Here is a 17020-nt window from a genome sequence, read left to right as displayed (position 1 = left end):
TGATTGTTAGGGCTTCCAGGTGGTTCAGAGGTAAAGAATCCACCTGCCAAGCAGGAGCCTCGGGTTTGATCCCTTGGTTTGGGTAGATCCCCTGGAGAAGGAAATGGCAACCTTCCCTAGTATTCTCTAGCTATGGTCTATGGGGTCGTAAAGAATCGGATGTGACTCAGCAAGTGAACAATAACAACCTTGATTATTAACCAAGAGAGAAGGGAGCAAGGGGACAATTGTTTTCCCTATTTAAGTGTAAATGCCAAAGAATTATTTTGAATGGTTACCTAAGACCACTTGTATTCTAGCAAACATGCTAGTATAGTTCAGTTCAGTTCAGTTGCTCAGTCGTGTCCGACTCTTTGCGACCCCATGAATCGCAGCACGCCAGGCCTCCCTGTCCATCACCAACTCCCGGAGTTCACTCAGACTCACGTCCATCGAGTCAGTGATGCCATCCAGCCATCTTATCCTCTGTCGTCCCCTTCTCCTCCTGCCCCCAATCCCTCCCAGCATCAGGTTCTTTTCCAATGAGTCAACTCTTCACATGAGGTGGCCAAAGTATTGGAGTTTCAGCTTCAGCATCAGTCCTTCCAGTGAACACCCAGGACTGATCTCCTTTAAGATGGACTGGTTGGATCTCCTTGCAGTCCAAGGGACTCTCAAGAATCTTCTCCAACACCACAGTTCAAAAGCATTAATTCTTCAGCGCTTAGCTTTCTTCACAGCCCAACTCCCATATCCATATATGACCACTGGAAAAACCATAGCCTTAACTAGACGGACCTTTGTTGGCAAGGTAATATCTCTGCTTTTGAATATGCTATCTAGGTTGGTCATAACTTTCCTTCCAAGGAGTAAGTGTCTTTTAATTTCATGACTGCAATCACCATCTTCAGTGATTTTGGAGCCCAGAAAAATAAAGTCTGACACTGTTTCCACTATTTCCACATCTATTTCCCATGAAGTGATGGGACCAGATGCCATGATCTTAGTTTTCTGAATGTTGAGCTTTAATATATTTGTATATCCTCTCTTTTTCATTTGATCCTCTCAACTTACTCGTCTTTAGCCCTTCCTCCTGTTGACCTAAAACACGTAGAATGCCAGGCATTTCTTCAGCAAAGATGGGTTTATTCAGGATAGGCAGAGAATTACAATTTGGGATATGCAACTATGGTGAGAGGAGTACTATCTACCCCCGTGGCAAGAGAAGGAAATGCTTTTATAGAGGAGAACAGGAAGTTGAGGAGCTGTGATAAAAAGGGTTCATGGCTTCCCACTGGCTGAGTCCTTGCCAGAAAAGACAAGTATTTTTCCTTGTTGGGCTCATCTGTCTTCACAGGTGTGAGAGCTCCCCCTTCTGGTCTCCAGTTTCTATTGCAGTTTCTATTAACTTTTTTTTTTTTTAGGTTTTTATCCTTTTTTTTTTTAACTTTACAATATTGTATTGGTTTTGCCATACATCAACATGAATCCGCCACAGGTGTACACGTGTTCCCCATCCTGAACCGCCCTCCGACTTCCCTCCCCATCCCATTCCTCTTGGTCATCCCAGTGCATCAGCCCCGAGCATCCTGTATCATGCATCAAACCTGGACTGGCGATTCGTTTCACATGTGATAATATACATGTTTCAATGCCATTCTCCCAAATCTTCCCACCCTCACCCTCTCCCACAGAGTTCAAAAGACTGTTCTATACATCTGTGTCTCTTTTGCTGTCTTGCATACAGGGTTATCGTTACCATCTTTCTAAATTCCATATATATGCGTTAGTATCCTGTATTGGTGTTTTTCTTTCTGGCTTACTTCACTCTGTACAATAGGCTCCAGTTTAACTTTTTTTATACTCCAGTCAATACCCAGTTTCGATCCTGGCTGACTCCTGTGCTTGTGCTTAGTTGCTCAGTCATGTCTGACTCTTGTGACCCCATGGACTATAGACCCTGCAGGCACCTCTGTCCATGGACATTCTCTAGGCAAGAATACTGCAGTGGGTTGCCAAGCCCTTCTCCAGGGGATCTTCCCAGCCCAGGGAGCTGATTTGTAAACCTTGTTTATAATTCCTGGATTTAGGGGGAAAGTTCATCGAATTATTTTTCTAAAGTTCAACTTTTATCTTTTGATACACTTAGTAGGTCTGAAGGCCTTGCCTTCAAATGATAACATTTATGAAAACTTTGAAGGAAATGAATAAATTTAAAATACAGAGATTGCCACAAATATGGCAGACCTGGGGTAAAAGATTATATTTCCTGTGCTGTTTTGATTTATAATAAACATATATATATACAGTATTTGTTCCTCATCCCAGCTTCTGGCACAGAACTCCCAAAACCCTTGGAATGTCTTAAGTAAGAAGCACAATAAAGGTGCCTTTTGTTATGTTAATATGTTAAAGTAACTTGCAGCTCCCAGGGATGGGGACTGGTCATGAGGAATACCAGCCATCTGATTCGGGGGCCCCACACCCCAACCTCGGGCTGGGGGGCTGGCTAGAGGTTCTATCAGTCACTGATGGCCAATGATTTCACCAATCATGCTTATGAAACCAGGTGGCTCAGTGGTAAAGAATCTGTCTGCCAGTGCAGGAGATGTGAGTTCAATCCCTGGGTCAGGAAGATGCCCTGGAGAAGGAAATGGCAGCCCACTCCAGCATTCTTGCCTGGGAAATCCCCTGGACAGAGGAGCCTGATGGCCTACAGTCCTTGGGGTTGCCAAGAGTCAGACCCAACTCGGCAACTAAACAGCAGCAACAGCAGCAGGTTATGACATGAAGTCTCTGTGAAAACCCAAGATGACGGCTTGCAGAGCTCCTGGATTGGTGAACTCAACAGTTGAGATACAGGGAGGGCACCATGCTCCTTGAAAACTCCTTGCCCTTGCCCTTCCCTCAGCCCTTGCCCTATTGGTCTCTTCCATCTGGCTGTCCTTGAGTTATGTCCTCTTTTAAGAAACCAGTAATCTAGTAATGAAATATTCCTCTGCATTCTGGGAGCTGCTCTGGCAAATTTATTGAACCCAAGGAGAGGTCATGGAAACCTCTCATTTATAGCCAGTGGGTCAATGGCACAGATAACAACCTGGGCTTGCAATTGGCATGTCAAGTGGAGCAGTCTTATAAGCCCTTAATCTGTGGAATCTGATGCTCTCTTCAGGTGGGTAGTATTGGAATTGAGTTGAATTGTAGGACCCTCAGCTGATGTGGGGAAAACCCCCGCACAAGCTGGAAATGGGTATCAGAATCTTTATTTGCTATGTAGATATTTGAGCAAACAATTCTTATTTCACATTGAAGTTGGACAGAAGATTGGATGCGATTTCCCTAAGGTCACAAAATGGTAAACTTAAGGAAAAGTGGAGATCAACAACTAGGAAATTCACTCCTTGGACACTTAATGAGATGGGGATTTCAATTCACCTGAGACACAATGGAAAAAGAGTGGGCACTGACCCAAATAAGTTGAAAGCGCTGTCTTGTCAGCCTTTGAGTCTTTGTCCTGAAAAGGAAATGATGACAGATGACCTGAAAAAAAATGCCAATCATTTTTACAAAAAGACACAAAGGAGTGGCTTTTGTCCCTGTAGCTCTTTGTTTTTCTGAAAATTAAAAACTGAAGGACACCTGAGCTCCACACTCAAGGACCTAAAAACTGAAGGAGGAAGGGTGGAGTTTGCTGGGAACAGGCCGAGTAGATGTGATTGGTGGTGACTCCCTGGGAGAGGTGAGGTTTTTTTCTAAGCTGATGGCCGACTGCTATGTCCTTGACGTCCTGTGATGCAGAAAGACACTGTGTCCTACCAAGAGTCCACTTTGGCCGGCCAAAGAGTGGACACCACCACTGGCTAAGCTCCATTTCTTTCAAGATTCCCCAAACCGTACCCCTGACACTCACTGAAATCTTGAAGAAAATAGGAGGCAGTTGTGATTTAAAGGAGGAATTTGCTAAATGAGAAACCACTACTCTACACAATACCAGGTACATCGTTGCTTGCAGATTAAATTACTGTATATGAAGTAGCAAAATGTAAATAAGTTTTTTAACTTCTTAATGCTGTACCTCTTTCATCTAAAGTTTGTAATCCTGGGTCTTTCCTGGTGGTCCAGTGGTTAAGACTTTGCCTTCTAATGCAGGGGGTGCATTCCCTGATTGAGGAACTAAGACCCCATATGCCTTGTGGCCAAAAAACCAAAACATAATTATTGTAACGAGTTCAATAAAGACTTTAAAATGGTCCACATTAGAAACAAAGTTTAATAAAAAATAACAAAAAACTTTAAAGTTTATAATCCCAGCTGCAGAAGGTAAAGAGAAGACTGGAGGCCTTCATGCTTGTCCCTCTCAGACAAAAAGCAATCCCAGGATCAAAACCTGAGCGGCAGGTTGTCAGGAGCCTGACCTAATGGTGATCGTTGTTGCTAGTCTGAGGGTTGTGCTGTTTTGACTGCATTTGCCTCATTAACTGTATTGTCTGCTGATAAATATCTCTTACTGACATGTTGTCTTGCTGTAGAGACGCTGATACCAATAGTTTATGTAAAGGAAGTGTCATCAGAAAGTCAGGTAGACCTTCCTCGTCTAACTAGAAATGTCCTTCTCCAGCTGACAATGTCCTCATTTCTCTTCTCTTCTGCAAAACTCATTAAAATAAAGTCACAGGTTCACTGCAATTTTATTGCACAACAGATAGGTTAAAAAAGTGTTCTATGAATACTCAAATAATGGGTTCCTCCTCAATTGAAGGGGAATAAACTAACGTATTCCATTTTCTCCATCTCAGAAAATTTTCTTAAAACCCTTACTCTTTGGTCGTTAGTGAGACCTAACAGGCAGCCAGGTTATTGAACAAGAGCCCATGAACACTGAGTGGGAAGCACAGATACTACTAATATCAAGAAAGCTTGCTTCTTTCAGGAGCCTGTGTGCTTGTGGTTATGATTTTTGACTGCATGCATTTTTTTCTTGGAAAAATTGTCCTCAGTTTGCAAGATTCAATTCAGTCTAGCAATCAGCCTTGGTATCCCAGAAAGAACTGTGGCTTTCGAATGCTCTGAGAAGCAACAGAAGTTGTGAACCATGGCTCTAGGGTCTAGCAACCATGCCGGAGGGCTTCATCAATGGAGACAACTCAGGGATCTGCTGAAGGGAAGAAAAAAGGTGGGCTTAAAGATGCAGAGGTGTGCAGCATGCTGCCTGCTGGGCATCCTCAAGGGGCTGCCTGCAGCTGGGGAAAGCTGTGAGCTGGACCCCACCCTTCCCCTACCCCCACGAGAAGGATGGCAACATCTGGTGTCAAGATGGACAGTGTCCCTTGCCTCTGCAGTGCATTTTCTTCCATCATAAAAATGAGGAGGAAAGAATAACAAGAAGGGGCCAAAAAAAGAAGAAAAAAAAAGGTCTTTTCAACATATTATCTATGACAACCCTTAAATTTTCACTCTTTTCTAGTAAAAAGAGCTCCAAACATTGGTGCTTTCATCAGAAGTGAATTGCTCATAGAAAAGGTGAGCTCGCAGAAGAGAGCTGTAAGAGGTCTAGAGAAGTCATATTTCACTATAATTCTATGTAATCAGTCTTTCCTGTTTGGGGAGAAAACAGTGTTCCCCCTAATGTTACTTTGCTTGCTACTAATACTTCACTGAGAAGTAGGGTTAGAACACCATCTTGTGGCCAAAATCCCTAAAATGCTGAGCACTAAAAAAATAGTCTTGTTTGTTTCATTCCTAACCAGGATAAAAGTTTGTGGGGAGTTTTTTTGCCTTTTTTAAAAATTAAAGTGTAGTTGATTTACAATGTTGTGTTAATTTCTGTTGTATAGCTAAGTGACTCAGTTATACATATACATACATTCCTTTAATATTCTTTTCCATTTTGGTTTATCCCAGAATATTGAGTACAGTTCCCAACAGTAGGACCTTGTTTATCGATTCGATATGTAATATAGAAGTTCCAGTTTATCCTCTCCCATCCCCACTGGCAACCACAAGTTTGTTCTCTTTATCTGTGAGTTTGTTTCTGTTTCATAATTACATTCATTTGTGCCATATTTTGGATTCCACATATAAGTGATACCATATGGTATTTTTTTCTGACTTACTTCACTTACTATAATGTATAGTTGCAGAGATAGTTTTTACTAATATTTCACTTCCTTAAAACCACATAAGATACTTTTGAGAATAATATGCCCTATTTTATATGTGCATATAATAACATAATATGAACTATAGTAAAAAAGAATAAGGCTTAGATAACTGAGTCTATAGACATCAATATTACACTTTTGGATAAGGAACTTTTTTGGGGCTGTGGAAACTGGAGGATGGAGTGTCAGAATTTCAAAGTAAATGACTTCAACATCTTACTTCTCTGGTACCAAGGTTGAGTCAGTGCTTACATATGCCACCAACTTCCCACGGTTATGATGACTGTCTTCTCAACATGGACTAAACATCAGTCAAAAAGGGGTCCTGGAATGGTCACTGAATGCTCTTGGGTACAGTTCTTTAGCAACACCCTCATACCCACATGGTCCTCTTGCCCACACATCAAATTTCTGTAATACTTACTCTCATATAGCAAATTAAGTAGTCGCTCAAGTTGGTCCCAAGTTTCAAGCTATGTCACATTCAAATGCGAGAGTGTATAAATTGTCTTCTATGTTCTAGTTCATAGTATTTTAATTGGTGCTTTTTAAAGGTACCAGCTTCTCTGGTGTTTCAGATGGTAAAGAATCTGCCTGCAATGAAAGAGACCCAGGTTCAATCCCTGGGTCGGAAGATCCCCTGAAGAAGCGATTGGCTACCCACTCCCAGTATTCTTGCCTGGAGAATTCCGTGCACAGAGGGGCCTGGCAGGCTACAGTCCACGGGGTCGCAGTTGGACACAACTGAACAACTAACGCTACACTACAAACTAGTTTTAATGAACTAGAGAGTTAGACTTGTTCCACGTGTAACGCTAAAAGCATTCAAGGATTAGAAGCTTGAAAAACCTAAGGGTGAAGATAATTCCCCTCCAAACTTGTAGATTACGGTCCTGCAAACTGCCCTGAGCAGGAGAAATATATCCATAGAATTTACAGAGGAGGAAAGGATTACTCAGTTTGCAACTGAGTTCTCCAAAGACTTTTGGAAAAAAATATTCAACCAAAATAAAATTAGAACACTGCTCTAGCACATGCCGGATGAGAAGTGGTTGGAGGACACATACCATCTTTTGCTTCCCAGAAACTTTTTATATCGTATCTCTTTCCTCCTATGTTGTCAATGAGATGCTTGATGTGTTTACTTGTGGATGAATGTTTAAGGGTAGCATTTCATTATTGGGTTTGGTCCTCTATCCCTGTGCTGAATTATTAGAGGAGTTGGAGTTACTCTCAAAAGAAAGGTGAAGAGTTTACACTTTGTCATAGCTATAAGTCTTCTTTTTTCACCTTGTTTAGTCAAGTCGCATCCAACCCTCTGCGACCCTTAAAAGTCCACTGGGCTCCTCCAGCCATGGCATTTCCCAGGCAAGAATACTGCAGTGGGTTGCCATTTCCTTCTCCAGTAAGTCCTCCTGCTAAGTTGCTTCAGTTGTGTCCAACTCTGTGCGACCCCATAGATGGCAGCCCATGAAGCTCCCCCGTCCCTGGGATTCTCCAGGCAAGAACACTGGAGTGGGTTGCCATTTCCTTCTCCAATGCATGAAAGTGAAAAGTGAAAGTGAAGATGCTCAGTCGTATTCGACTCGTAGCGACCCCATGGACTGCAGCCTACCAGGCTCCTCCGTCCATGGGATTTTCCAGGCAAGAGTACTGGAGTGGGGTGCCATTAAGTCCACTTTGAAACTGCTTGCCTGAGACTGGTTAGGAGTTTCAAATATTCTTCATCTTCCTTTACAAAAAGATTTCATGGCAAAAAGTGTTACCAATTTAAACATTTTACCTCTTTTCTATTCTCAACTCCCATTTTTCTTGTTAACTTCTGGGGACTGACTGCTGGCAGACTGAAACTGAAAATTATTACTGTTGCCAAAAAGTTGAAAAGAAATAAAGGGAATTTGTAGGAGGAGGATTACTAAATTGAACACAAAGGATTAAAGAATCAGAAAGACACACTCTTAAGATGTGTCTTCTACTGAATTAACTGTGTTACAATATTTAAGAGCTGTGCTTGGGACATGGTCACCATGGTTATGGAATACTAAATTGATAAATATACTTTATTTTTCCATTAGTGTCAACGTTTTAATCTGCTTTTGATTTTCATGTTTTATTTTAAAAGCATAAAATGTACATCCCTGCCATTCATTTTATAGAAATTAAATAGCTATGAAATTAACTTGCATACAGAATTTTAAACCAAGGCTTCTCTCACCATGGACCACAGGCTCTAAGAACACAGGCTCAGTAGTCGCCACCTAAGTTATCGTAAATGCCTAACTGTTATAATCAGCACCTTATATTTCTAAAGGTTAAGAGTTATAACTATTTTAGCTAAAACTGTACTAGAGAGGCAGGGTTCACTAATCCGGGTAAATCAAATTAAGCTACAATGAAATACATGAAGAATAACTTTTTTTAATTGGCTTTACAGCAAACATCATGTAAAACATACATTCAAATTATGATACCTCAAAGTCAGAAGGGAATAAAATACGCCTAACTGTACAATTTAAATACAATAATAAGATCAAGAGTTTGAGTTAAAATTTATCAGGAAAATACCAAAAGATCAAAAGATTTTTGACAGAACAAAAATGACTAAAAAGAAAATAAAAGAAGTGGCCTGCTAAACATTTGTTGAATTTTAGGAACTCAGTATGAGGAATAAGACATATTTCTTTACAATTTAAAAAATGTCCAGGTTGGATCATCTTTTGACGTTCGTTAGTCTCGCTGTTTTGCTCACAAGTTTCAGGCTGCACGTCTCTGGCTGGCTAGCTGGCGGCAATGGTCTTTTCTGCTCTCACAGGCTCTTTGGGCCTAGAGTAGTCCCAGGGCTGGCGATTCTCAGTGAACCCGTAGAGTTTCCTAAGTGCCACTCGAGCAGCTTCTTCTTCTGCGACTAGTACTGTCTCCCCAGGGCCTTCTGCAATCAGCTTTTTATCACTAGGAAAAAACCCAACAATAGCCTGAAATTACACGGTGCATCATAAAACAAAGCACACAGATCAGTTTTCCCTGGCCTAATTTTCGCAGCAATATTCACCAAAACTATCAGAAATATTGTGCCTTTTCTTGTCTTTCTACCAGCAGTGTATGAACTGCTGATGAAGGATGTGTTTAAAGCCTGCCCATCTGATAAGCAAGAGCATCTCATTTTGCTTTGCACTTCAATTAAAATTAAAGATGCAACATCTTACAACACCATCAAGTTTCTCCTTTGCAATGTCTTCCACTGCCTTTATACCTACGAAGTCCTACATCATATAAAATCAGAAAAATATTTACCTAAATTTTAAAAAAGTCATTGTAAATATTTTCACAGTTTACACTTAACACTTCTATCCACCTGAAATCAACCTGAGGCAGGTCGACTGTTACTAAGAAACCTAAAAGTTCTCAGCATGGGCTGACTTATTTTGATGGACAACGTTCAATTTCTTTTTCAGTTCTAGGCTCAATTGAAGCTGTTACAAGTGTGGACTGGGGTTAAATCTCTATTACAAGTCAATTTCTTTTTTAAAGAAATGTTTAGATTAGCAGGATACTCTATGAGATTTCCATTGTAAATGGTTGGTTAACAAAAGCTACTATTAGCAAACCACAGATTACCTACCTTCCCCTAAGGATGACAAGCAGGAAAGGAAGTAGTTAGTGACTAGATCACCAAGGGAATGAGGTTTTCAAAAAATCCTTTAATGCAATTCGAGGTTTATTAAAGAATTGTGAAAAGTCAGTTTTTAAGACTTCTGATCAATATTATAAAGATTAAAATTTTACTAACCAGTATAAGCCAACAAAATACACAGGCAAAGCTGTGGTGCTTCCAGACTGCCTAGTGAGTCTAGATTCAGGAGCTGAAATATTCCTTTTCTTCAGTTCTTGTACCAGTAGCCCCATGGGATTTATTATCTTCCAAATCTCAAAGAGTTCTTTTCCTGTCATTTGAGTAATTAAGAAGTCCTGCATATAAAAATATAATTTATACATTTAAATTAGTATAAGGAAAATAAGGACCAAAATTTAAAGTTCATTTCTAACAGAAACTTTAAAATTTAATGTGATTAAAAGGTATGAGCTAGTATGTATTGGGTTGACCAAAAAAGTCCATTTGGGTTTTTCCATAAGATGTGACAGAATAACCTAAAGAAACTTTTTGGGCAACTCAATATAAAATAAATAAAGTATAAGCATATGTTGTACAGCAAAGGGAATATGCTCCTCAAGGTTTCTTCCTGGAATGACCTTCTTGGGGCAAATGTCACTTCTCTAAAACTTCCCTAACCCTGCTGGAATTAGTAGTCGCCTCCCCTGAGTTCCCTCTACACCTTATAATACCTGAGGGCACTGTCCACATTCTACTCTCTCTGCCTATGAGCTGTGAGCAAAGACTGAATCCAATTAAACTCTGGTTCCAGTGCTTGGCACAGTGCCTGGCACACAGGAAACAATAAATATTAGGTGAGCAAATGAATGACATAAGACCATTCAAACCAGTCAGTTCCACTATGGAGAGTGGCTGTGCTCACACTATACCACCAACACAGTAAGTTCTACTATGGGAGATGTCACAGCTCTTGACTGAGAAGTAAGATATTTGAATTATCTATCTCTTTGAGGATCTATCGACTTCCCTGGTGGCTCAGATGGTAAAGCATCTGTCTACAATGCGGGAGACCTGAGGATCTATAATTGGAACTGTCAACAGAGGCACTAAAATATGGTAAACAAGTATTTCCAAAATGGTCTCATGACTACCTTATGAAAATTTCAAAATAGTGACCAAAAATTGTTTAGATAGTTCTAAGACTCTATATAAGCTATAGTGATTGGGAGAGAATGGAAATCAAGGGAGGATCTTGTTAGAATTTCTTTATAAAAAAATGTTTAATTGCAGGAGAAAGGGGGGGGCAGGCGAGGCTTTCCTTTTCACCTCAGGCCTGCTGCTGCTGTTAAATTGCTTCAGTCGTGTCCAACTCTGTGCGACCCCATAGACGGCAGCCCACCAGGCTCCCCCGTCCCTGGCATTCTCCAGGCAGGAACACTGGAGTGGGTTGCCATTTCCTTCTCCAATGCAGCAAAGTGAAAAGTGAAAGTGAAGTCGCTCAGTCGTGTCCGACTTTTAGTGACCCCGTGGACTGTAGCCTACCAGGCTCCTCCATCCGTGGGATTTTCCAGGCAAGAGTACTGGAGTGGGGTGCCATTGCCTTCTCCTAGAGGGCTTCAAAGGGTCCCCTGGCCTCTGAATGAGGCAATGGATGTTCAGTCAACTGGCAGTCAGCAAACACTCCCACTTAAGGTGACAGTCTGGCAGAAGTTACCTGCAGTAATGGGGCCGAAGTCCACACCTGATGTCAGGGGTATAAAAATCCTTAAGACCTGAGGTGGGATTCATAGCAGGGATGTCACTTTGAAAGGAACCCTATCCAGAAAACTAGAAGCTGACAGCCAATCCCACATGAAGGTACATGGTTGTAAGGTTCCAGCTAGGAACAAAATGCTCACTAGTGTCTGTTTAAACAGTGAGCAGACTCAGAAAGCACTAAACCAGCTTTTAGCCATCAAGTCAAGTAAACACCTTCTGCTTTCCTTTCCTTCTATTTCCCTCAGCTCCATCTCCAGAGGCGTCAGTTAAAAACCTGCTTCCATAAGACAGACAGATAAGTCCTGGCTGGGAAGTTGGAAGGGAGACCTTAACTCTGAATGAAGTCTGAGTGTTGGTTAATGCGAGTATCCTTCTCGATCAAAATGATCAGATCAACTTAGTGTCAAAGCTAAATACATAGATTCCAACAGTAAGGGAAACTGGTTTAAAACAACTAATTTCAAAGGCCTGAATCAAGACTCTTTTTGTGACTTGAAGTGATTGCCTGGACTATCCATTATGTAAGAAAGACCAAAACTCATGTTTTCATCCAAAAGCAAAGAATAAAACTTCTCCCAATTGACAACTTCTAAAAGGACAGTGGAGTTAAATCATACCAATTACTTAAGTATTTTAATTAGGCAAGCTACTGGCTAACAAGGAATTTGGTGTACATAATGAAAAATGAAAGTGTTACTCACTCAGTTGTGTCTGACTCTTTGCAACCCCATGGACTGTAGCCCGCCAGGCTCCTCTGTCCATGGGATTTTCCAGCCAAGAATACTGGAGTGGGTAGCCATGCTGATCCAGGGATTGAACCTGGGTATCCTGCATTGCAGGGGGATTCATTACCACCTGAGCCACCAGCAAAGCCCATAATAGGGACTCAGAAATCCAAGACTGTATCACTCAGAAAAGCAGAATAGCAGCTGGTACTTAAGCAAGGAGCTGCCAAGCTACACTAGGCCCTCCAGCGGTGTCCTTTGGACTCATTCACTCACTAAACACCTGAGCCTCTACTGTGCAGGCACTACCCTTGTCCCTTAGGATGTAAAACTAAAAACATGGCTTGCAGTCCTGCCATGAGGTAAACACTAAATTTAATATTTAATTCACCTCTAATTATTCTAGAATAATTAAGATACTATCATAAAAATAATTAAGATACTATCATAAAAAACTTTTTTTAGAAAAGGCAGAGGAACCAGAGATCAAATTGCCAACATCTGTTGGACCACTGAAAAAGCAAGAGTGTTCCAGAAAAACATCTGCTTCTGCTTTATTGACTATGCCAAAGCCTTTGATTGTGTGGATCACAACAAACTCTGGAAAATTCTTAAGGAGATGGGAATACTAGACCACCTGACCTGCCTCCTGAGAAATCTGTATGCAGGTCAGGAAGCAACAATTAGAACTAGACATAGAACAACAGACTGGTTCCAAATAGGAAAAGGAGTATGTCAAGACTGTATATTGTCTCCCTGCTTATTTAATTTACATGCAGAGTACATCATATGAAATGCCAGGCTGGATGAAGCACAAGCTAGAATCAAGATTGCAGGGAGAAATATCAATAACCTCAGATATGCAGGTTTCACCACCCTAATGCCAGAAAGCAAAGAGGAACTAAAGAGCCTCTTGATGAAAGTGAAAGAGGAGAGTGAAAAAGTTGGCCTGAGGCTCAACATTCAGAAAACTAGGATTATGGCATCTGGTCCCATCACTTCATGGGAAATAGATGGGGAGACAGTGGAAACAGTGACAGACTATTTTGGGGGGCTCCAAAATCACTGCAGATGGTGACTGTAGCCATGAAATTAAAAGATGTTTGTTCCTTGGAAGAAAAGTTATGACCAACCTAGACAGCATATTCAAAAGCAGAGACATTACTTTGCCAACAAAGGTCCATCTAGTCAAGGCTATGGTTTTTCCAATAGTCATGTATGGATGTTAAAGTTGGACTAAAGAAAGCTGAGCACCGAAGAATTCATGCTTTTGAACTGTGGTGTTGGAGAAGACTCTTGAGGCTCCCTTGGACTGCAAGGAGATCCAACCAGTCCATCCTAAAGGAAATCAATCTTGAATATTCATTGGAAGGACTGAATGCTGAAACCTGATGCTAAGAACTGACTTCTTGGAAAAGACCCTGATGCTGGGAAAGATTGAAGGCAGGAGGAGAAGGGGATGACAGAGGATGAGATGGCTGGATGGCATCACCATCTCAATGGACATGAGTCTGAGTAAACTCCAAGAGTTGGTGATGGATAGGGAGGCCTGGCGTGCTGCAGTCCATGGAATCGCAAAGAGTCGGACACAACTGAGTGACTGAGCTGAACTGATAAAAAGCTTTAGGTCTTTCTCAGTTTGGATTAGGAGAATAATTCACATGTAACCTGCCAAGGTCATAGCACAAAGAAGTGAAGCACAAAAAGAAATTTTTCTTTCTACCTCAAGCATGTTCCAGCATGTGCAACTAACAATCACCTACCCTGATGAAGAGTGCAGTCCTCTTGGGTCCGCTGCTCTGTAGCAGGGCTCCAATCACTGCAAAGAAAGTCTGCCGTAACACAGCTGGGGGGACAGGGAAGTCGGCACTCAACGTCAACTGCTCCACTGCCAAGTTCCTAGCTACGTGACACACAACTTCCTCACCGGTGAGATAGTCAACCAGACTTTTAACTCCTTCAGTGGGCAAGTCTGGGAACGCGTCCTCAAAAAATTGCGTGAGGCATGTCTGTGAAAAAGATGTCCCTTGTTCAGATAGTTCTTGATTATCTTTGAGGTTCAGAAGAACAGCTTCCTTCTCTATTCCAAGTTTTTGGCGTTTGGCCTCCTCACTCTTAATATAGCAGCTATTAACAAATGCAGTTTTGAGAAGATCTAATGAAAAAGTTTCCTGTAACCGAGGGCCAAATGCTTGTATTTCAGCATGGTAATCCCAGTTGGGCTTCTCCGAACTGAAAACGTAAAACAGAAGACAGTAAGAGATAATAAAGAGAATAAGATGTTGCTGTGATGCAAACATTTCTCGTTGTGATGCAATTTTATTTAATTATATAAAGAAAATTTTAAAAGATTGAGCTTCATTTTAACTCCAGAATCTGATTTTCTAAAAATTAAAACTTACATCAGCTGATTACTTGTGGTCCTTTGCTGGATTAATTGTCCCTGAGTCAACTGCCACATCAAAGCAGTTCATCAACAGAGACTAAGACCTTAACCTCACTTTTAGGTTCTACTGTTATAACCACGGTACTATGCTTTATACTTACACATGAAACACAAATTATAATTTCATATGTTCAAGTCATAAACACTAAGTATATTATATTTATCTTGTATTTCATTATTTTAAGATTTGGAAGCATTCATTGAAAATTAGCAATAAAATCTAGTTATCAATATTGTAAGTAGGTTAAAACTTCACAATCATTCTCAAGAACGACTAAAAGGTCTTTTAAAAACTAAAGACAATAAACCAAAAATAAAACTCTCAAGTAAAAAGGAGCTGCAAAAAGATCTGGGTTGTAAGTCATTAAGACATATATATAATCTATATAATATATAAAGTTTCTAACAACTATTAAAGCCTGAAATGACTAACCTCACTATAACCAAATGTAGATTAAGAAGGAACACTATTTTACTATTGTTTTTAGGAAAAAACTTAATATTCTGTGTTGAAAAAATATAGAACTATGAACATATATATTCCTACCAGGTGTATAAACTAGATCGGCTTTTTGCGGGGGAGGGCAATATTAAAATAGCTATCAATTTTCATACTAAATTTCCAAAGGAGCAATAACTTCAAAGCTATTCGGTGTTACATCGGTTGTAACAGCAACAGTAACTCAAACACCCATCAAACGGAGCCATCAAAGAGTGAGGTGCATCTATTAGTACGACTACGACACACGTTAAAGAAACATTATTTTAAAAAATGCAAAACTTTATGTATAAGGGGATCTTTTCTGGAGTTATATAAAGATCTGAGGGTCTTCCTACCAGACTTTCCACTAGCAGAACAAGATTAATTATGGCAAAAACCTAAAGCCAAACTATTTTCCCTTTCCTCTGGATAGTGGACTTGTGATTGTGTACTTTTTTTCTTGCCCTATATCGCAATACTGTTTTATGCTTTCCTCCCTCTTGTCCGTACCCAAGGAATTCTGAGGCAGCAAAACAAAGCAGGGGCTAAAACACCCAAGCCCGGGTATAGGTTACCCTCCAGCTGGCCTTATTTCTCACAAGTCTCAGTCTGCTAAGTCACTTCAGTCGTGTCCGACTCTGTGCGACCCCATTGACTTCGGAAGCCCACCAGGCTCCCCCGTCCCTGGCATTCTCCAGGCAAGAACACTGGAGTGGGTTGCCATTTCCTTCTCCAATTCGTCAAAGTGAAAAGTGAAAGTGAAGTCGCTCAGTCGTGTGCGACTCAGCGACCCCATGGACTGCAGCCTACCAGGCTCCTCCGTCCATGGGATTTTCCAGGCAAGAGTACTGGAGTGGGGCGCCACTGAGTTCCAAGAGCGTCGGAGGCAGCCATGCGCCCAACTCCTCAGCAGAAATGCATTGCCTTTGCCTCCGCCACGCGTCCACGACCCGTGGGTGTCTCTATCGCACAACTAGGGTCAGGCCAGGAGCAAACGTGCGATGAGCATCCCTAGCCACCACCCGGCGGAAGCCGCGGGGGAGCGCGCCCCGGCTCTAGGACCGCCACCCCTAATCTCTTCCCCCGGTGGCTCCTACCGGCGCACAGGCGGCGGCGGGCACCGGAGCAGGCGCCACCGCTCTAACTCCTTCTGGAACCGGAAAGCGGCGCGGAATCCCTTCTTCACTCCCCGAACCGGCGGGGCGAGAGTGGGGCCGGCCGTTGCCAGGAGGCAACGGGGACCTCGCAGCAGCAGCCTCGTCAGGCCAGATGCCATTGCACCGGAGAAAGCAATGGAGGACGGAAAAAGGAGAGCCGGAGCAGTGTCACGGTAACACAGTTCCCCCGGAAACCAGGAGACGCGGGAGAGGCGGGGGCTGAGCCAGCGCCCGGTGGATGGGGGGGCCAGTGGGGGTGTTTTAGTGGGCATGCGCAAACGTTGGATTTTTGTTGTTTGTTTGCTTGCTTGCTTGTTTTGTTGTTGTTTTCCCTCAGTTCAGTCCATTCGTGTCTGGCTCTTTGCCAACGAACCATCTCATCCTTTGTCGTCCCCTTCTCCTGCCTTCAATCTTTCCCAGCATCAGGGTCTTTTCCAATGAGTCAGTTATTTGCATCAGGTGGCCAAAGTATTGAAGCTTCAGTTAAAGCATCAGTCGTTCCAGTGAATATTCAGGGTTGGTTTTTTTGTAGGATTGACTGGTTGAATCTCCTTGCAGTCCAAGGGACTCTGAGGACTCTTGGTTCCAACACCACAGTTCAAAAGCATCAATTCTTCAACATCCAGTCTTCTTTCTGGTCCAACTCTCACATCCGTACATGACTACTGGAAAAACTATAGCTTTGACTAGACGGACCTTTGTC

The 17020-nt window shown here is 41.9% G+C and overlaps 1 protein-coding gene across 1 annotated transcript; it reads right to left on the bottom strand.

Moving 5' to 3' along the window:
- Positions 1 to 8538: 8538 nt before the first annotated feature.
- Positions 8539 to 16475, bottom strand: MRPL44 (mitochondrial ribosomal protein L44). The gene is made up of 4 exons (XM_006069692.4): positions 16258 to 16475; positions 13997 to 14465; positions 9928 to 10106; positions 8539 to 9089 (listed from the first exon to the last, which is right to left on the bottom strand). The coding sequence occupies exons 1-4, from the start codon at positions 16434 to 16436 to the stop codon at positions 8918 to 8920; spliced, it is 999 nt and encodes a 332-aa protein (XP_006069754.2). The 5' UTR covers positions 16437 to 16475; the 3' UTR covers positions 8539 to 8917.
- Between the last annotated feature and the right edge of the window lie 545 nt (positions 16476 to 17020).

This window comes from Bubalus bubalis, chromosome 2 (assembly GCF_019923935.1).
Source record: "Bubalus bubalis isolate 160015118507 breed Murrah chromosome 2, NDDB_SH_1, whole genome shotgun sequence".
Taxonomy (NCBI): domain Eukaryota; kingdom Metazoa; phylum Chordata; class Mammalia; order Artiodactyla; family Bovidae; genus Bubalus; species Bubalus bubalis.
This window is presented reverse-complemented; position numbering and strand designations above follow the sequence as displayed.

Coding starts and splice junctions, on each gene's coding strand:
- MRPL44 (XM_006069692.4), bottom strand. CDS start 16,436: ATGGCATCTGGCCTGACGAGGCTGCTGCTGCGAGGTCCCCGTTGCCTC. Junction 14,466..16,257: donor CCGCCGCCGCCTGTGCGCCG/GTAGGAGCCACC, acceptor TTACGTTTTCAG/TTCGGAGAAGCCCAACTGGG. Junction 10,107..13,996: donor GGACTGCACTCTTCATCAGG/GTAGGTGATTGT, acceptor TTTTATATGCAG/GACTTCTTAATTACTCAAAT.